The following is a 21,846-nucleotide window of genomic DNA, read 5'->3' as shown; positions in this document are numbered from 1 at the left end:
GAGATAACGCTTTGTTTACTGTGTGTTAATGAGACAGCAAGGAGAATCATGTGAGAGACAGACAGACTTTTAACCGTGTAAAAGTCTTGGGTCTTGTCACACCAGTTTTCAGTAAGTACCTCGCTCGGTATGTAAATAGCTTCACTATTTAGTTCTGTACACTGAGTATTAAGTTCACCTGTGTCACTAAAACAAACTGATACTGAACTAAGATAATCCGAGAGAGAGAGAGAGAGAGAGGAATAAATGAAAAGATTTAGTTAGAAATAATAAAGAAAATATAAGATATATAGTTAAAATGTTCCAATAGTATTAATAAAAAAAGGTAATCATTTGTTTCCTAGTTGCGCCTCTCAAACACAACCAAAGTCTTGTACACGCTCTCCCTCATAACCTAACCTATTGTGGAAGTCTAAATAACTAACAACACGTAGATTCACTGAAACCCGAAATATTGTAATACTAAAGTAAACATTTCTTGAGTACATATTATAAGCGTTCGATGTTTATGTCACTACGAATGTATTGATTATTGGCGGAACAGTTACCTCTGAATAAACATCTGCAATGGATAATATACGCCAAGTATTGACCGTTAGCGTAACAGCCACAAATTACTGAACAAACACAGAAAATTGTAAAAACTTTCCATAACGAACTGTGGGTCGATTGTGGTGACATTTATAAATTATCGTTAACCTTCAACCACCCTCAGAGGGAGATTAATGATTGGTATTGACTGACTGACTGACTGACTGTCTGTTGAATATATGCGAGAAGAAACGAAATATATTGACCACTAACCAACACCTGCTCAACATACGCTAAAATAAACGATAATTACTAACTCAATACTCACTAAACATACGCAGAAATAAACCGAAAGATACGCAGGTACCTGATCGCTATTATACGCACGAAAAATTATATGTTATCTATAATCCAGGTGAAATTATAGTGTCTAGGGGGGGGGGGTGATTGCGGTAAGGAGTAGGTCGTGACCCCGTGTAAACAATGCGGTTAAGTCTGTTTACCGCTGGGGTCCTGAGGGAGAGTTCACGTCACCTGTCTGTTAACCTTGTGTGTGGGGTATATTAAAAGTTAACTATGTGGATATATTAAAAGAGTTAATTTTAGGTTAGTGCTACGTTGGGTTAAGGTAGGTTTGGTTAGGTTGGGATGGGTTAGATTAGATTGGGTTAGGTTAGGTTAGGTTAAGTTAGCGTCTGGGTGTTGAATCATCAGGTGAAACAAGCCAATCTTGATGAGTTCATTGATCAACTGACATAATAGTCATCATGGCTTATATCAGTGCGTAATGATCTCAATATTTTCACTAACTCGTACAGTGAGCCTCGCCCTATACTGATGCCACAACTCTTAATATATAAATAAAAAAACATATACATCAACGATATTTAGTAAGTTTTCTGTAAATTAATATTTTTTTGTCGTTTAAACAGAAGGAAAGTGTTGGTTAAAATGTCTCCAGCCTTCACATTTGTCGCTCAGGATAACGAGTTAGCCGTCGAAGGTGATAGTGCTTTAGTGCAAGGCAGATGTGTTCTTTCCTGGCCGGTCTGGACTAGTGGCCAGGCTGGACTAGTGGCCGGGCTGGACTAGTGGCCAGGCTGGACTAGTGGCCGGGCTGGACTAGTGGCCGGGCTGGACTAGTGGCCGGGCTGGAGTAACTCTCTCTCTCTCTCTCTCTCACCCACTGCGGGATCTTATAACACACTTTTATCTCACTATTATCTCACTTGTTTATCTTTATTGTCAACAGAAGGACGAGAGAGAGCCACAACCCTCCCAGCACCCGCCACACCACCAACGTCACAGCTTCCTGTCTCGTCAACGCGGGGTAACAGGGTGTCATCAATATCCATTAAACATCAATAAAACCTCCTATAGTTGATCTGCTGACGTCACCTACTGTTTTTATGACGTCACAAGCCGTTTGTAAACCATGACGTCATCAACAGCAGCTGACTTTCCGGACGCCGCCATCACATTATCTTACATTAGTATACTAAGTCATATCCTTTAAAACAAAAATAAAACGATAACAACTCACTGCATATATTCAATTAAAACTCGTATAACAATTTTTAAACGAAGTATTTTAGTGAATAATTCGTAAATCGCTTTTTTTAATTCTGTCTGCCGCTTAAAGATGATCCCGTTTACAACCAGGAATTTATTTTTGTACTTGGAGAAGGTTACAGACTCTGGGGAATTATTTATACAGCAACCAAAATACAGTACTGTATGGTGAAATGGTGTGTTGTTTGTTTAAAAATAATGTATCGTGTAGAAAAATATAACTAAAAAAGTAACTAGAGAAATTTAATGATAAAAAGCTGTCAAACCACAAGGAGGAAATGATATTGAACTCATATGAACAATATCGTCTGTAAACGAATGAACAGTTATAAATTGAACACGAACAAATTAAACTTTTTTCTCTAGTGATGGAGAAGAACAGAAAGTTACTTGAAAGTGTGAGACAAAAATAGAGTATTTTTTGTGTACGGAGTAGTTAAGTATTGTGGTAACGACACAAGACCCAATTGAAGTGACACAACCAGGTGACAAGAATCGTCTAGATGCCTTTAATTAAGGTAAGTTATGCCTTTTTTTTAACCCTTCCGGCATGATGATTTAACCCCTTGAGTACATAATCCCTTAAAAGTTATCGATACCTTAAAAAAAAGATATATTGACTGAAGCTATAGGTTGTGAAGGATATATTTTATAATGTAAGGTTATAACTAGGCTGTTGGCGTACATGGTGATTGTTAGTGCTATAAGTTATAATATAAAATAAATATATAACTGGGCTTTGCTTGTGTTATAGTATAAATATATAGCTTGGTTGTGCTTGTGTTATATAGCCGTGTCCAGGCATCGCGTGTGTCTCAGTGACGAGTAATGGCGAGGTATATTTTACCCTTCAAGGTCAAGTAAATAACTGTATCCTTGACTACTACTAACATACTGATGGATACTATAATATTAATTGCTTATATTTAAATTTACACTTTGATAACTATTTTAAACATGTATTCTTAAGTAGGAAGAAGCTGTTTATATAATGTTCATAAAAAACTGGATATCTGCAGAGTAATTATACAGACATCACTAATTCCTCTTTTAGAAGGGATAATTTACATATTTTACTATTTTAATGCATATTTAATAACTGTAATTTAGTAGTACAGTATTGTCTTGAGAGATTTATAGTCTCGTCACGGAAGAAAACTTTACATTCAGGTTTCTCAAAAATTCAGCTCCGTTCACTAATGCATTATAGATCACCTGAAGTGCCTCCACCCCAGCTTGTTTCAATAAAGATTAACCACCTTAACACTATTTGGGTGGGTGAGGGTAGCGTTAGGGTGGTTAATATTTAGGTGAAATAAGCTGGGGTGTAGATTCTTCAGGTGATCCGTATACTGTGTATGTATAGTAATGCCCGCATATTAAATTTAATTACTAGATAATTATTGTTTACTGATGCATATATTGAATGTTTATATATTATAATTACCCTCCACTCTGGTTTATACTAAGTCACGAAGGTATAAGGTTACATAATTAAGTTACTGTAATGATATATTGAAAACTAATTACTGTACCGATATATTGATAAATAATTACCAGTATGATGATTACTTTGCAGAGTACGAGAACGGTGTTGGTGTGGGTGAGTGTGTACAGTGTATTGGTCCTGTTGGTGTTGGGGGAGTCATTGACAGCAGCGAAAGACAATTATGGTAGGTATAGTCTCTCTCTTTAATGGCGGGGGTTATTTAGTCGTAAATTCTGTTCTTATGATTTTAAAATTATTATTAATATTATTGTTATATATTTACTTCAACGATTCAGTTCATTCCTCTTCTTACTGTCTTTATAATTAACATTTTATTTAATTCTGAGAAAAAAAATGAGTAAATGTCAATCACGCTAACTTAACCTAACCTAAGCTTGGGTGTCTAATCTTAAGGTGATTAAAAAAACAATGCATCTCCTATACTGTGATTTACTGCATGACTTCCAAGACTTGATATACGTGTGTGTGTTGCAGGAGGGGATAGCGACAACACCTCAGACTCGACAGAAGCAACTGGGAAGAACTCGTGTCACACCGTCCACCACCAGGAAGGGATCCATCTGGTGTCTATACGGTGGCAGGAGGTGGGCGTTTACTACACCATCACCGCCTTCGTCATCATCGCCGGCTTCACTAAGCTAGGTAACACATATACATTAACTTCGAGATGTTATGAGAGTAGAAATTAGCTTTGGCAGTGGGTTCCTGATAAGAGCCTCAGTATTTACCCTGGTCATAAAATAAATGATAAGGATTGAGGTCATAACGTCAGCCCTCACATACTGTAGTGTAGGTGGTAAAATAAAATCCCGCTTGGTGTTCCCTTATCACCCCCAGTGTGGGATAATGAAAGTGAACTGATATGATATAATTAAAATCTCTGAGAAGAAAACAAAAATTGACAGCACATACACGTTCAGTAGCAACTTGTTCATCACTATTTAGATGAACAAATCACACTTCAAAAGGTTTTATATGACAACTGTTCATGGATGTGTTAATACTGTATAGGTCAGTTTAAGATGAACACATTTCTAAATATTTACCATAATATTTTTATACAGTATTGCTGCCAAGTAAGATTTTCTCAGATCCAGCAATGTTGTATATTCTTGTTTCAGGTTAGAATTAATTTATATAAACTGATTTAAGCTCATTTCAAAGCTTACAACATCACTAAGAAAATAACCACGTGTTGTTAGTGTGTGTGTGTGTGTGTGTTCTGTAAATGTTAATAAATTTGTAAATATTTGTCATCCAACCATGGCAGCCTTCCACCACCTACACTGGCTGTCTCACCGAGTGCCGGAGTCTTGTTTGCTGGTCGTCTTGGGTATAATTCTCGGTGTCATCTTCTACTTCTTCACACAGTAAGTCTTTGTCGGTACTTGAGGCAGCACCAGTATTTTTGTTCGTTGTCTGTCTGTGCTTCAACAACTAAGGTATTTAAAGCCTGTTTGGATCACTTGTAGATTGCCACCCCCCTCCCCCCCCTCCTCAGGCTAACCCCATTAGTATTGTCATTTTTTAAAACTAATTCTATAGTGTGCTTATTGGTGTTTGTGAGACATTATATACAGTACAGTACATTACATTGTTCATCCTGAAACCCTTCTGTAATTTAGTATAAAAAAAATCAATGTAACTTGTATATACAGTAGTAGTTAGTAAAGAGTCGTACACTTGTGTTATATTAATACTGTACTGTTCTGTTGTGGTGTTGAGGTTAAGGTAAGAGCTCTGACATTATAGTCTTCTTTTCACTAATTATTTTTTGCTTCCTGCCAGAGATGAAGTCACGGAGAATGTTTGTCACACCCGAATTGAGTTGCCGCACTTTACCTCTGATAAGTTCTTCTTCGTCCTCCTGCCTCCGTGAGTATAGTACCCAACACCACGTTAACCCACAGTCACACCACATCACACCATACCAAACCACACCACTCCACACCATACCACACCATACCACACCACTCCACACCCTCTACACCACACCACACAGCCTTCACTCTGTCCACAAGTATTACCAAAAAGTATCTTTACGATTTTGTGTGAGACAATATGACACAATGGACGAAGGATTTTGACAACCCCACCGAGACAACAGGAGTCGTAGCGTTCATTTTGGAATTCATCGATCACCTTTGTAAAGATAATTGTGGCACCAGTGTTACCATAACTCATCACGGTTTGTTGTGTTGATGTCCTGTTAACAGTTGTGTCTTACGGTCAGGGTTTACAGTTGGTAATACTGTTCATGAATTTGGGGATTATAATTCTCTGGTTATTCAGTTTTTATGTTTATTGATTTTTATGGGTATATATCTAATGTCTATTGTGATGTGCTTTTGTTTTTAATTTTCCTGTTAATTATAAATCTTCCACAAATCCTTTTTACACAGTGTTTATTTATTATATTATGTTTTATATTATGTACTGTGCCACCTTCATCCACCCTTCATCCACGTGTCTTTATCTTCCTCCTCCTTTTCTCCCTATGTTAATGAAGGATCATCCATTCATAGGTAACTCATCCATTCATAGGTAACTCATCCATTCCAGTATTGTGTTGGAGTCGGCGTACTCGCTCCACGACCGCTCCTTCTTCGACAACCTGGGCACCGTTCTGGTCTTCGCTATTGTTGTAAGTCTCACCCATGACAGCTATACCCCCCTCTCTCACATTGTACCTATGTCTCTAGTATTACCTTTATATAGTTTATTATATCAGACGTGTATACAATCTTTACTTACCAGGAATAGTTTTGGTACTTTTCTATAATAAATTATATACTGTACTGAAGGAGTTTCTCTTTTTTCTTTTCCCAGGGGACGATGTTCAATATATTTGCTATTGGTGAGTATAGGTGGAACATTGATCCACAGAAGTTGTTTAAAGAGATACTGTACCCCCCCCCTCCCCCCACAATCAAAACCCCTTCATTGTATTAAGAATTATTCATTATAACTTAGGAAAGGATTGTGATGATTTCTTTCTGTGGCAGAGTACCATAATCCTGCAGCCTCATGTAATAACTAATTTTGTATAAATTTTGAAAGGTACAGTAACTTGTGGTCAATACAGCAGAGATACAGTACTATGTTTGTGGTTAGTAAGTAATAAAAGGTGGTTATTTCAGGTCCTTCGCTCTATGGATTAAGAGCTGCTGGTGCTATGGGCGACATCACCTTCTCGTGAGTTTGGGTGTAAGAGTACCTGGTTTGAGTTTGTGAGTCTTAGCATAGATGCATTACCTTGTGAGACAGAGTATAGAATGCTAATACAGTGTGGTAGTAGTTAACAGAGCTGGGTGGAGTGGTACAAGTCATTAAAGTGTTATGAAGGCCGCAGGGTAGTTAAGAGCTGTGTCAGGGTGTAAGGGTCTTGGTGTAATGGTGTCAGGGTATAAAGGTCTTGGTATCAGTGGGTCAGGGTGTTGGTGTTAATAAGAGAAGATAATATTTCTTCCTTCCTAGTTATCAATGATGATTTTATCAATTAAATATAAGCAACTATGATTCTAGTTTTTGTTATAGTATATAGAGTGAGAGACAGTGAGAGTGGGACAGTGAGGTGTTGTCTGTAGCCCTGAGTCATGTTGTCCTTGTACAGGTTTACGGAGATCTTGGTGTTCTCGTCTCTCATCTCTGCCGTGGACCCAGTGGCTGTGTTGGCCATTTTCCAGGAGCTGGGTGTTAACAAAGACCTCTATTTCCTTATCTTTGGTGAATCTCTCCTCAACGGTGAGTTTGTCTGTCTACACAAGATTATTTGAGTGTATGGTTGTAAGATTTTTAACTCGCATCCTCTACTTTTATAAATAGGTAACCAGTTTATTTATCACCTTTAGATTTACCACCTTTATGCTAACCTAACTTAATAAAACTGTTCCTCCCAGGTGGCTATAGTGTGGTAAGTCATCAGGCAGCTGGGAGGACAGTCTTCAGGTGCTCAAGTTCTCTATAATCAAGTTGGTTATCAAACTTTGCTCTGCCTTTAGGTGGTGAGAATCCTCCAGTAGTACTCAAAATACCTGCTGGTAAATTCTTGTTAATTAGGTTACTGCACTCTGCTCTGCTCTGCTCTACTCTATTCTGTTCTACTCTACCAGGAATAAGAATTTACAACTACAGTACAATAGAATTTTTACATATGGTGTAAATATAAGGCACCCTAAACAGCACTGTACAGTATGACTCCCTACAGATGGTGTGACGGTGGTGGTGTACAACACTATGCAGGCCTTCATGTCCATGACTAGGGTCACACTGGACCAGTACGCTCTAGCCATCGCTGCGTTCCTCATTGTTGTGTGTGGAGGCATTGCCATCGGCATCATCTTTGGGTGTCTCACGGCCCTCGTCACCAAGTCTACAACGGACGTCAGAGGTTTGTGTCTACTGTTTGTTTTACTTTGTGCCAACAGTTTGTGTTTTGGTCCCAAGAAATTTTACATACAGTATGTCAAGTGCTTCAGTACATGTAGGTCAGAGTCAAGTGTTTGAAGTTGATCAGGGAGAGACAAACAATAGCTCACCTAATTTGATGACCAACTGAGGCAAAGTCTTCAAGTATTACAGTACAGTATAGAGATAATATTTCCTTTAAATATAATGTTCCAAGATGTGACAAGACAATAGTTTGAACACAGTCCAGTACAGACCAGTGATCTAATCCACACCAGACTGCCAAATCAAGGTGGTTAAGCTGAGGGGTAAAGCTTCAGGTGAGCACTTGGGGTAAAGCTTCAGGTGAGCACTTGGGGCAAAGCTTCAGGTGAGCACTTGGGGCAAAGCTCCAGGTGAGCACTTGGGGCAAAGCTTCAGGTGATTCATGAAGGGTAAAGTTACAGATGGTGTTGTTGGTGGTGTTGACACTATCACCAGTATGGATAAATTTACAAGTTTACTGTACAGTATAATTAATCCTCTTGTGTTGCTTACTTGTTTTAGTGGTTGAGCCCCTGGCACTGTTGGGTCTGGCCTACCTGAGCTACCTCACCGCTGAGCTGTTTCACTTCTCAGGTATTATCAGGTAAGTCACTAGTTAATACTGTACTTGTTTGTATAGTTTGGTACTGTACCTGCATTGTCTACACACACACTGAATCATTATGTAGTACAGTACATCAATCAACTTACTGTTTACCATTGTTTATATATCTGTATACTATATCTACCTGACTGTGTATAAATAAGTACAAACATTATCTTGACTACCTGTGTCTTATATGAATAAAAAGTGACAATTAAGACATATTGATACACCTTCTTTTATCTAGGCAGAACAACTCAAACCTCTGTATCCACATTTACTATTTTTATATTATGTTAATTAGTTTTATGAATTATATAATTAAGAGACAACATTTTCACCCAACAGTCTTATTGTCTGCGGTCTTCTTCAAGCACATTATGCTTTCGCGAACATCTCTCAGAAGTCTTACACCTGTGTTAAATACTTCACCAAGATGGCTAGGTGAGTGTGTGTACTGGAGTGTTTCATAACAGTTCATATTTGTAACTTACTGTAGCTCACTAAAGTAATTTATGTCACAGAGATAACATTTTTATTCTCTACCACGTTGATCATTATCTTGTTTCATCACGCAGTGCGACGAGTGACACAGTTATCTTCATGTTCCTGGGGATGGTGCTGGTGAGTGACGAACATGAGTGGCACACCGGCTTTGTCCTCTGGAGCGTCACTTTGTGTTTTATCTACAGGTTTATCGGTGAGTCTTGTGTGCAGCGGCCAAATAAAGTCGAGACAAATTTTATGTTATTCCTATGAAATATGACCCAAATCTTTCCTTAGTTTAGATAGTTGTATGTAATTTCGTGCAATACTAACACTACTGTATGTTGTAAATATGTACATAAGAGATGTGATCAATATAGAGTAACTTAAGAGTACCGTTGTTCATGGTCTTGTACTCTATCAAACATCAAGGATCGATCACCAAGTTTCTGTATAGAGCATCACTTACCATAGGGAGTGATGAAAGAAGGGCATACAGGGTTAAAAGAAGAATGAATGGAAAGATAAAGGGATAAAGGCTGGATGGAGGGACATTAACCCCACCTATCTTATTTCACCTCGAGATTAACCACCCAAACGTTAACCTAACTTAACCCTCCAGCTAGCTTGGGAGAGGAGTTATCACAAGAGAATAAGCAGCTGTTGTGGTGGAAGCATTAGTTGGATGAAAAACTGAGACACAAATGGAAATGACTTAAAAATGAAAGATACAAATATAAAAATATGAAGAATAATTGGGATATATGGAAAGTATATTACAACATTTATTTTATTATTTATCATTTCACCACATATCAACGTACTAGTCATTCAGGCAGTTGGTCTGTTCTTTGTTATGACCTTTCTTGTCTAGTGTTGGAACAGGAGGAGACTGTAGTACTGTACCTGGAGAAAACCTGCCACATTTTGTAGTGTCACACTGGATAACACCCTTCAATATGTCCTAAGCTGGGGATTGAACCCAGAACACTGTAGTGAGAGATATGTGCATTATTACTGCACTGTACCACTGGCATATTACTGTAACGCTAATGAACGTAACACCTGGACCTTCACCTCTCACTTTAGAAAAGATAACTATTTTTGACCTTTCACTCACAAGACTTTCCCACGACAGGTGTTTTTGTGCTCACCTTTCTGATGAACAACTACCGGGTTAAGAAGATTGGCCTGGAGGAGCAGTTCATCGCGGCGTACGGGGGGCTGCGGGGGGCCGTGGCCTTCTCCCTGGTCAACATGCTGGACAAGTCCTTGGCTCCTCGCAGGATATTTGTCACCACCACCCTGATTGTTATTCTCTTCACTATCTTTATACAGGTATGTATACCTGCACTGTCTTGGTACATAATTTGTATGTCTGCCAGGGTTGACTGATTTAACTAATGGTTTAAACCAAACAAAAAAAGAACCTTGTTTTTAATCTAAGCCTTTTTCTTAGTTTTATTAATTTTTGTTGATTTATATTACTTACAGATGGTTTTAGTGATTATAGTATATACTGTACTGTTTACTGTAGCTGAAATGACTCCCTGAAACACAGATAAAGTGACAAATGATATTATCCCTTATGTACAGAGTCCCTTCTGAGCTGAATAAACTCATCTGGGTCAGCCAAATAGAGTATTAAAAGTGGTGCCCCTGTAGTGAAGGAGTTAAATGATATACATTGAGGATATGTGTAGTCATCTCAACACTTGTGTCCACCAGGGAATGACCATCAAGCCCCTGGTCAACCTCCTCCAGATACAAAAACATAAATCTGGGAAGAGGAACCTGAGTGAGGAGATCAACACCACCACCATGGACCACATCATGGCCGGGGTGGAGGAGATCCTGGGCCAGCACGGAGACTTCTACCTCAGGGTGAGTCATGGGGGGGGGCTGAGGGGGACTTGTTAGGGGCTGAGGGGGACTTGTTAGGGGCTGAGGGGGAGTTGTTAGGGGCTGAGGGAGGGTGAGGAGGGGCTAAGGGGGAATTATTATATTTTATCATATTGGCCACTTATCAGCTTACTAGCCGTTTGGGCGGTTTATCCAGTGTTAGTACAGGAGGAAACTGAGGAGAATGTTTGGGTAATTTATCAGGTAAAGGAACATAATTCTATGTCATGTAATAAAGTGTATGGGATGTTTACCAAGTTACCTTAGGGAAGTTACACATACCATAACATTGGTATAATATATGGTACTTCATTTTTTTCTGCATACTGTATACTGTACTGTTGTCTTCGTCATGTGAAGGATACCTCACTCTTGTCCACGATGCATTCTTTACTATTCATCCTGCAAGTCTAAGGAAAATATCTTGGTAGACATGATAAAGAACAGACTTAGTGAAGGGAATGATGAAGTACAAACCTGTGTGTCGGATGTGTAATTTCCTGAAGGGTCTTTTGTAAACATAACATCAATGGACTTTGTAAACACCTTTTAATGAACCATAAAGTACAACTCAATCGACAAGAATTTGCATATTTGATAATTTGAAATAACTTTGGAAAGATGACATCTATCCCCTAAAACACATGTGTATTATCTACGTTACCAGATGGTTTTTCTCCCGGTAGGAACTAATGGTGTACTACAATGACAAATACCTCAAAAAGTGGTTCCTACGGCCATCCTGTGAATCAAAACTCCAAAGACTTTTCGAAAAAATTGCAATATCGTAAGTACTGTTGGAACCTGTAAGTGCCAACGGAAATAAAGTGTGGTCTACGTATCTGCTTTACTTTATTGTACTTACTGACACTTACGAGGCCCCAGAGATTAGTAACTCAGAAAGGTTATTTTAATTGTTACTACAGCAAAATTTTGGTTCTCAAGCACTATGCCATGGGCTTCCCTCACACTTATTCTTTCCAAACTTTCAATGTAACCAAAAACCATTTCTTCATAAATATTCCTTTCTTACTATGAAGATTTATCATTACTGTATATTATTTCTAACCTGACCTGACCTGATCTCACCACTTTCAATTATTTTTCTTGTCTCCAGAGAACATTATGCCCACCTGTATGGTCCTGTGGCCTTGATCGAGGACAAGGTTACGCCGCTCTGCCCATCTGTCAAGAGAGAGAGAAAGATCCGCCCCTCATCATTTTCTATGTCGCACAAGGATGAAATTTTGATAGAACCGAGGTCAGATTTTTTTAGAACTCAGATTAGACATTTTGTTAGAACCCAGATTAAAGATTGTTAGAACTTGGATCATTCATGTGATAAAAAGAAAATTCCAAAGGATGTGTAGATTTATAATTTGTTAAGAACTTTCTTTTCTTTTTCCTCAAATAATAGTTTCACTTCCAAATACTTTATACCAGAACTTAATGAGTGAAAATATCTATGGTCTTTATGTATTGTAGTAAATCATTGGTGTATATTTAATGAACCATTGCCTTTAGTAATGAATAGTTTGTGGTGTTTTTTTATCAGTCGTGTGTGAGTACAGTTAGTCGTTGTTTCTTGTGACAGTGAGTACAGAAATATACCATCATACGTTGTGTTTGGTGGTACAGTATACAGCTCATACACCCTCACCTCACTGTTAGAAATTCAACGGTTGTATTTTACTTTATCCTCTCCGCTGCCCGTGTTACAAAACATCGTAATCGACTTAATTGTCTCTGCTCCTTGATCACTGGCGGCCGTCCTCGACTAATTCTTCGTAAATATGTTTTCTAATGTGTTTTATTGTCTTTAGGTTAAATCTTGAGGATGAAGACGGTGATGTGGAGATCATCCCCGGCTTTGTTCACGACGGGTAAGGAAGAGAATATATTGGTTGTAGTAGTACCTCTTGCTTTCAGTCTTATTCTCATCTTTATCTGTTCCCAACTTCGGAGTGGAGAATTATAGTGTGTGTGTTTTAGGGCTCCTTCTGATATAAGTCTATTGTTCAGGGTTGTAAGTAAATCATCATATTAATAATTTATTGAATGAACAACTTATATATACTGTAATAAATAGTTGATTTTTCACAAGTGTTTTGAGTCAAGAGTTTCTCGTGCTCAGGAGTGTGGAACTACGGAAGAAGCGCGGGTCTATCTTGCCCACTAGGAGAAGCAGAGTGGCGTCCTCGAGTTCCGAGGAGTCCACAAGTCACCAGCAGTCGCATGACGCTCAGGTCCTCCGTAAAGCGTTTAGGAATAACCCCTATAATAAGGTACATATGTTGTCCTTCGTCTCCCGGATCACTTTATAAAACTGAACAACTTTTGAGAACTTAAAGGAGACCTTAGACACTGTGACAAATACTGTCCTCATAAAGTTATATGTGAGAAGGATTTATAGTTGACAAATTCTCCATAATATAATGTTATAGTGTAAGGGCGCGTGTTTCCCTCATCTTGCTTACTTTTCTTATCTTAGTTCTTACTCTTACTCAGTTCTGTCACATATTCTTTTGGTAGCATGGGCGAGGGTCTAGGCACATGGGTAAGGTAATTCTGGTATCAAGTCACTTGGACGGAAATAAAGGTAAAATACTGTGGGAGAAATGAATACGCCTAAAATACTCTAAGAACAAGTTTATTAATATGAAATCAAAGGGAAAAAGATATATTATTAGCATATAACTATCAGGCTCAACTCCTGGGCTTATTGCAGACTCAGTACTTTCTTATTTACTTATTTTCTTATTTACTTATTCAACAGTAATTACTCAGATCTTACACTCTTACTGAACACAACCTTACTGGTGTTACATTACATTACATAGCAGGACCAGTTCCTTGGCCCTACTCACAATACATTGTACATGGCACTCCTTGTACATTACTTTACTGCCACTCCAAGTGGTACTTCTCAGTACAGTTACAAGACTTTACTCAACATACACGTTAATACTGAAACCAGCAGATACATGGGTCCACTACCCAACATGGGATAATTATTTCCAACTAATTATCCCCAACATATATATATTACAACACCCTCTGTTGACATATAACTTCCAGGGAGGGTCCCGGAGTAGAACACTGGGGTTCACGACTGTTGTTGTGGTCGGTGGTAGCCAGACACATGGCGAGTCTGGGGTCTGGCACCACGAGGCAGTGGAGCATATTAATCAGGCCGCATCGGTGCCATCGTTTCATATATTGATCCCTGCCGAGTAGCTACTACATCCGGGGCAGTTATCGAGTGATCCAAGAGTCACAATTGGATCTGGGGAAGCATTGGAGAGCGTCAGGGGACGGAAGCATGACAACAAACAAATCTCTGGTCTAGAAACGACAGACATATTTACGTTATATTACTTCTTACACTGGGTGAATGACAATTCAACTGTTAAAGCATGAACACTGACGAACACTGATATTCACTACAATTGACTGAATCAAACTGAATGGCTACACCTAAACATACCTGGGGAAGCATTGGAGAGCGTCAGGGGACGCTCGCCCTGCGTGATGCGCGGGTATATATATCCCTGAGTTGCCAGTGATCGCTGCTCACGCAATGACAATAATTACAAACAACTCTGTTACTTATTCAAAGATGACCCTCAGTTGACAAAGGTCTGGCAAATTTCTTGAGTTGATCTACACAGACTAATTCAAAATTGAGCTTCCCAGGAGAAAGTGGAATAACAACTGATCGACAACTGTCTTCACAAAGGCGGGACTCTGGGAGGGAACAAGTGTAGCGTCTATGGGGAAAACACGTCTTCTTCTCAGGGGTTGCTAACCCACACATGTTTTGCGGTCGTGGAGTTTAATAAGAATCATTAATTAATCAGACTAGCAGTCAACGTGACCATGACAATAGGATGACAGTTAAGTAAAACAAATTATAGGTTTTTTTCACAAACAAGTTGTGTTTTAAGCCTTTAGTAGTGAGTCTTCTTGTACATCACTAAACAGGAGACTACAACTCAACCTTATGAAAGTTCCATAGCATGTCTTACTGTACCCTCCCTCCTCCCCTCATAGTCAGACCTGTGGGCCTCTACCCTCAGGTGGGAAGGGCCAGCTTAGTTTGGACCGTTAACATGAATTCTGTTTCAGTTGCTGTTAATTGTTATCTAGAACTGTGGAAGGTTTAACTTACATATTCTCTCCACTAGTAGGTTATATATATTCCAGAGAAAACATTTATATATTTTATCTCACCTGAAGATCTTTGTTTGTGTATTATTATTACTATTCACCAAGTTAGGAGAAGAGAGTTGTGAGGTGCTTCAGTTTCCTGGATGATGTCAAGTGTGTCTCTGGAGCAGCTACTTCAGGACAAACATGTGTTCCTGTACTCATGTTGATCTTATTTTAACACTAATGACTCAAGAGGAAGTAATACACCTTTAAGACTCTTGTATGTAATTCACTAAAGTAAATTATGTAGTGTTACTGAAGCTTGTACAGTGCAGTACAGTACAGTACAGTGCAGTACATGGTGTGGTGAAAGTTACTAACAGATTCTTTGTGATTTATTGGTCATAAAAGCTATACAGTATTTTTATTATGTTTCGGTTGAGTATTTTGATTTATTAACTGGGCTACTGTATGTGGAAACTGGTGAAGACATTGGTTAAGAATGGTTTCATTTATGAACAGCTCCATGTTGTAGGAAATACATTGTTTATGTGTTTTTTGTGATATATTTTATGAAGAAAGTCCCTTTATACATAAAAATTTATATACTATATGTTTTTAATTTTTAGTACAATATTTTGTTATGGAAGTTAGTAAGTGGTGTGTGCTCAGGACACCCCCAGTTGACCCATCTGTGAATGGGAGCCTCTGTACCGAGTCTTTGTGTTCAGTGTGCTATATCCTCACTCAATGGTACCCACTTTTCTCCATATACAATATATTAAGGCACATGTAAGTACAGTACATACTGAAGTCTAGCATGTAATTATGTATATAAAAATGTAGGCAAATAAATCACTGTAGGTGTGTGTCATCCATGTATATGCTGATAACAACATAGGAAACAAGAAAACACGAAGTTCCCAAGAGCTTTCGTGTAATTCACTCGCCCTTGAAGATGTGAATTACACGAGAGCATTTGGGAGCTTCGTGGTTATCAGTACATAAAAATGTATATACAATATGGAAACTTATAGTAATGAGCTGTGCTGTTTGTGTTGTGTCTTAGAGGCAGAGTGTGGCTCACCCTGTCAGTAGCCTGTACAGTACAGTAGAGCCGTAACCATTTAGCAATACATTTGACTTAATTAGGTAATATTTCTCTAGCTTTGCCTAACTTACCTCAACATCAAGTATCTAACATAATGCACCAGTCTTCAGGAACAGATACTGTACAGAGACCACTGTGTTAAGAAAAGGAAAATTTGGATTACCTGACGATTAGGCAAACCCATCTTATTTCACCTGATGATTAAACACCCTAACACTACTATACCTAGAGGGGTTAGGTTAGGTTAACTTAAAGGTGTTTAATCATCACTTGTAATAAACTGTGGTGCCTAAGCTTCAGGTGATACAAAAATTCTATTAAGTCATCAGTTGACACATGAGACCTGCAGTAGAGCCACAGGTATACAGCTCCCACCACTGATCACGAGTCCTTATTCTGGTTATCACGTGTGACTCCAGCAGACTCTGCAGTTGCACCAACACGTCCAAGATAGACGAGCTCTGCGCTGGGCTCTCAAAAAGTCGAACACCACTGCTGATGTCAACAGGTAGATTATAGAGCAAGGGAAGACGTGTGATCATGAGTGAAAGATCTGGACAAAACTACTTTATTGTGGCGGCTTAAAGATGGTAAAAACTAGTAAATCTTGAGAGTAGGAGGATGGAGTTAGGTATGAATGAGTGTGTTGTGGTGTACCGTGAAGGTCAGAGTGTGTGTAGAGGAGGGTCCCGGGTTAGCCTTAGAGGAGCAGATGGATACCAAACTTAACTAGTTTACTGGGTAGAAAATGGGGTTTACTGGGAGGTGGGTAGACAAGTTCATAGACAGACTGTGTAGAGAGAATTAAAGCTGACTGGTGTAACAAACAAGTGTAAAAGGAAATATTTCAAGAGCAATTAAAAAGTGAATAAGAGAAACACACAGAATATTTAGGGAGTGATGGTGAAGGTATAAGAGGGAAGAACTGATATACTATTCTCTACATAAGAAACAAATATATATACAGTACTTAATTTTAATCAGGTTATTTGGAGAATACTGTACTGAGTAATTCATGTGTAGGTAGAGATCTGATCAAGTAGTGCAGGTAGTCTGTGTGAGAAGATAAACTGGTATAAACATTTACATTCTGTGGAAGGAAAGTCAAGAGAGATTATGACTGTAAGAAGAGTGTGGTGTGAGGTGGATACAAGATGTGTATTAGATAAGATACAGTACTGTACTATGTTATTGCTGAATCAATGTGTTTTGTAATTAGATGTACTTTAGTAGGTTATATAATGAGTAAAATAACTGTTAATAATTTATTGGAAAATATTATTGAAATTGTAATAATGTCATGAAGTTAATTGTGTGAGGCCTTGGATGTGTACAGGTTGGTGGTGCGACGTACACCTCACAATCCCTGATGACAGCTTTCTTCCTTAATTCTGACCTACAGGCAGAGTCAGGCAGGTAACAAAGGTCAAAGTTCAACACGGAGTTCACAGTCACGGAATGGAGTTTCTGGCATTGGGACCACACGGCGTGAACCAACCTCACTGACTGGAACTACACACAGTGGAAACTCACGGAATGAAACCCTTCGCACTAAACATTATAGCAAAAGAAATCACTGAATGGAAATGAGAGTCATAATACAAGTGCACACGTTAATCCTTTCTCGTTTCTGAGGAATGCATGGGGTTCGTTCTCTGCATCGATACGTGACAACCCTCCTCCGTGACGGAAGTTATTATTTCATAGACGCGGGGATACCATGATTACTGTGCTCATAGTTATTTTCCTCTTGGTAGTGAACTGCACCTAGATGACTTTACTTAGCCAAGATTGTTATGTAGTCTGTACCGCTGTTTCATAGGTTTAGCTCTGCTTTATATGCTTATTATACTTTACTGTCCATGACTTAGATTAGTTGTTGAAAAATCTGCCTCTGCTGTATTTGTTTATGCATTATTTATATCATGTAATGTCTCAGCAGTTGGTGGAAGGCTGGACTGTTGATCCCAGACCCTTGAGTTTATCAAGGTAAAGGATCTTACCTGAAGGTTATACAGCTGTAGTGACATAAACACAATAAATACCTCTGGAAAACATATAAAGTCAGGGTTATATATTTAGTGTAATATTTGACGTTACCAAATGTTGAATCTTCAGAGTCAGTGAGTTTGTAGTGAGTGTTAGATGTATTTAAAACTTGTGTACATATTGCACCTTACAGTATATACAATACTGTATATATTTTTGAAGATATTTATCTGATCACTTAATAAGTGACTGCAATAAGGTTCAATATAAGTCTACAGTCAACATTGGTCGTTTATTAAGACTGATGAATAAGAGCACCAGTTGGCCCTCATCATGGCTGCTCTCTCAACTTTAAGTTGTCACATTTATATATATTTCAATAACACATCTTGTGTTGGCAACAGTGTACCCAGGACCAGGGAAGGTGTTGTTGTATGGATGATACAAGTAAGTCAAGACTCCTACTGGTCATAATATTACTGGGGCAAATTTAATATTGTCAGTCACACAAATATTATTGGTTTAGTCTGTATTAAGTAGGGCCTTTATAATGTATGTTGCAAACAGCAGGGGTTCCCAAACTCTGGCCCACATATTCCTGGCAGACACGACAACAAACCTTCGGTGATAAAGATATGCCACGTACAAAATTATGATGGAACACCACAAGCCTGACCAGGCAGGTCAGATTACACTTGGATCAGGGATGTTTGTACGTATGTAACAAGTCTTCAAATATTAAGGCATTTGAGATAAATATACTCGTCTTCAACGTAAAAGTTTGTACTGTACAGTACAGTAATGGAGTGAGATGATGATGGTCAAATTTCTCGTTGGGAGCTTTGTGAGGTCCTACCAAGTGTAGTGTAGTTAATATGAAGTGCAATGAGTATTTTACACATTTCCACAAGCATTTTCCAAACCTTTAGATTCCTCCAGTAATCCTTCAAAGCTCACATAAACAAGTCCTCTCTTATACATTAACTGGCACAGTGCTGGCAGACCTTGAGGCAAATAACACCTTGATAAGTCTATAAAACAAGTTGACTCATCAACTTTTTCTTTGACTTACCGTTACTTTAAGAGTTCAGGGCTGAAATGATCACAATATTAGGGTTCATATTGCATACAGTGTATGTGAACAGATATTCTCCGAGGTGAAGTTTGTGAAGTCACGGCTGAGATCACGACTGTTGCACCGGACGCTGAGGCTGAGAGTGTCCAACATCTGCTGCCTCACATTAATAGCTCGGTCAGTCAGTGGTCACAGCTCGTGGTTCTCATCGGGTGGCAGAACAAGTTGATGTACCGGACACCTTTGTTACTGGTGTACAGATATTGATAGTCTAGTGTTTGACATTTTGCATCAAATAATCAGTAACTTCGAGCAAGCTGTAATTATTCAACTAAGCATTTATGAAATGTGGTGGTAATAATTTATTGTGCATAATCATGATAAGAGTATCATTAAAATAAGACAAATTTATTTGATGAAAGCAAACTATCTGAGCCACAAGTTCAGTTCATATTATGTTAAGTCTTCCCTCATGGTGTGACCCAGAAGAGTTTTGGGACCCCTGAGATACTGTACCGTGTGTACTTATAACTGCAACAACATGATGTAAATTTTGGACCATCAAGTCAGAGCAAAAGGCTGTGTCAGTCTTCATGCACAGTACATTACAGTATTGTTTGCTCTTTTACATTATTCTGTACAAGTATATAAAAATGCAACATCAATACTGATGATAAGATGGTCTATGGGTTTATTGATTGTATTTCAGCATTATAAAAAAAATAATAAAACAATGTGAATACCCGGTAATTGTGTGAAAAAATTAATAGTTAATAATGTAGAGTATATACATAACTGTTAGTCTAGTCTGTCTGTGGTCATGTTGACCTTCCACTTTGTCGATGAGCAAAGTTCCTGAAGGAGTACCAGTTACCCTAGATGAAGTACCTGCCCTTAACTCCTCATCCTCTAAATTATCACTTGCTTGTGTTCAAGTAATTCTTAACTCCTGGTGAAAGCAGTTAACAAGTCTTCATGTGAGGTGTGACCCTCATCCAGTGCTGCCAGCAGCCAGTCAACAGGTAATCTTAATATAATCCATGACCAAAGATACAACACTGGGGGACACCATGGTGGAATTGTTTTGTTGTACACAAAGTGTTGAGCAACCCCCTTTTAAAATATTTCACCAACCAAGACTGCACTAGTTGGTGCATGATATACTGTACTGTAACCATTCACACAACCCATTGCCTGCTGGGTGGCTCTCGGTCTGGTTGTTGCCAGGCCTCACAGAAGCTCCTCGGATATCTTCTTGTTAAATATTTATTTACCGTGCTGGGCTGGGCTGGGCTGGTCTTGGTGTTACACTGCACTGGTTAGATTTAACTGCTGCAAACTTCTCATCTCGTGTACATTATTTGTGTAGTTGACAATGACTTTGTACTGCTGCAGGAAACTTCGGAACTAAATTACTGTACTGTACCATTATACAGTAGTATACTGTACTATGATATCCTAGAGTTACTAAAACCCTCAACCCTTCTTCCTCCACCAAATGTTGAGAACACAAACAACTGCTCTTTGGGGTGATGTAGCTCCCAGACTTTAGTGAGAAGACGGTTTTTACTTTGAGCCGAGTCATAGCTGATATGAACACCATTATCCTGGTAAGAACACAGAACCATCAAAGCACTTTTGAAGAACCGCTCTAAAAGACTATGTATGCAGAATATTATCTAGTTTTTTATACTAAATATTTTGATCCTTGAATTAATTTTTGATGAGGAACTCTGTTTGTGGTCATTAATCTCGAGTTGTGCGCATATACTGTACTGGTGGAAGGTTACTGTACCTGCATGCATAGCTGGTGTTTGACTTGCAGAACTTAGGCTGATGTGTTGGTCCCAACAAGGGGTCACACATCACTGTCTTGTTCTTCACTGGACGGAAGTTTTAGCTGTCTCCATCCGGCCATTAAGGCGAGATGCTTCAAGTGTACTGTAAATATTTGATTCCCTTGTGGACCTTCTCCTTTCAGTTGGCCCACAAGAACTCTGTCAAGGTGTTAAGATACTTGTGTGCGTATCAGCTGCACCACTAGTTTAATGATAAACAGATTCATTTCAGATTGATGACCATTTTATTATGTATTGAGATTATTCTTGCATGGCAATATTACTGGCGCATGTTGTATTAGGTAGTAATTTCAGTTTGACTAAGTCGTCACCACCACACGTGTGACTCACACTGCTGTACACTGGATCACAGTCTTTGTTGCATGACCATTATATTTATTGTTCTCTCAGGTATTCATATAAATTTTAGAGATATATATTCACTGTAGGAGTTGTAAGGGAAATATTATAAACCATATTCATAGGAGATGAACACCAAGGTCATCTGATCTGTTAAAATAAGTTACATTATTTCATGTATTCAGTTTCATCAGGAATTTTTAACTATGTAGTATTTAAGTGTTGAGATATGATCTGTTGATACACCTTATAATGTTAATTTAGTCTACACCATCACACCAGTTG

The 21,846-nt window shown here is 38.6% G+C and overlaps 1 protein-coding gene across 5 annotated transcripts in view; it reads left to right on the top strand.

Moving 5' to 3' along the window:
* Positions 1-21,846, top strand: part of LOC121869039 (sodium/hydrogen exchanger 2-like) — a 51,181-nt gene that overhangs the window by 24,317 nt on the left and 5,018 nt on the right. For 3 of the 5 annotated variants that reach the window (XM_042370128.1, XM_042370129.1, XM_042370130.1), the window contains 19 exons: positions 1,784-2,621; positions 3,683-3,776; positions 4,088-4,255; positions 4,884-4,983; positions 5,402-5,488; positions 6,176-6,257; positions 6,443-6,470; positions 6,754-6,808; positions 7,227-7,357; positions 7,821-8,003; positions 8,567-8,648; positions 8,997-9,092; positions 9,227-9,348; positions 10,273-10,472; positions 10,863-11,018; positions 11,723-11,823; positions 12,154-12,297; positions 12,860-12,919; positions 13,171-13,321. In XM_042370128.1, coding sequence (XP_042226062.1) covers positions 2,607-2,621; positions 3,683-3,776; positions 4,088-4,255; positions 4,884-4,983; positions 5,402-5,488; positions 6,176-6,257; positions 6,443-6,470; positions 6,754-6,808; positions 7,227-7,357; positions 7,821-8,003; positions 8,567-8,648; positions 8,997-9,092; positions 9,227-9,348; positions 10,273-10,472; positions 10,863-11,018; positions 11,723-11,823; positions 12,154-12,297; positions 12,860-12,919; positions 13,171-13,321 — 2,055 coding nt within the window. In that variant the 5' untranslated portion in view covers positions 1,784-2,606. Of the gene's footprint in view, positions 1-1,783; positions 2,622-3,682; positions 3,777-4,087; positions 4,256-4,883; positions 4,984-5,401; positions 5,489-6,175; positions 6,258-6,442; positions 6,471-6,753; positions 6,809-7,226; positions 7,358-7,820; positions 8,004-8,566; positions 8,649-8,996; positions 9,093-9,226; positions 9,349-10,272; positions 10,473-10,862; positions 11,019-11,722; positions 11,824-12,153; positions 12,298-12,859; positions 12,920-13,170; positions 13,322-16,718; positions 16,808-17,635; positions 20,386-21,846 lie in introns of those variants that run through there. The other 2 variants (XR_006089495.1, XM_042370131.1) reach the window with 2 other exon arrangements.

This window comes from Homarus americanus, unplaced genomic scaffold, assembly GCF_018991925.1.
Source record: "Homarus americanus isolate GMGI-L3 unplaced genomic scaffold, GMGI_Hamer_2.0 scaffold24694, whole genome shotgun sequence".
Classification (NCBI taxonomy): Eukaryota; Metazoa; Arthropoda; class Malacostraca; order Decapoda; family Nephropidae; genus Homarus; species Homarus americanus.
Note: the sequence above shows the minus strand (reverse complement) of the source record. Positions and strands in the feature narration are given on the sequence as shown.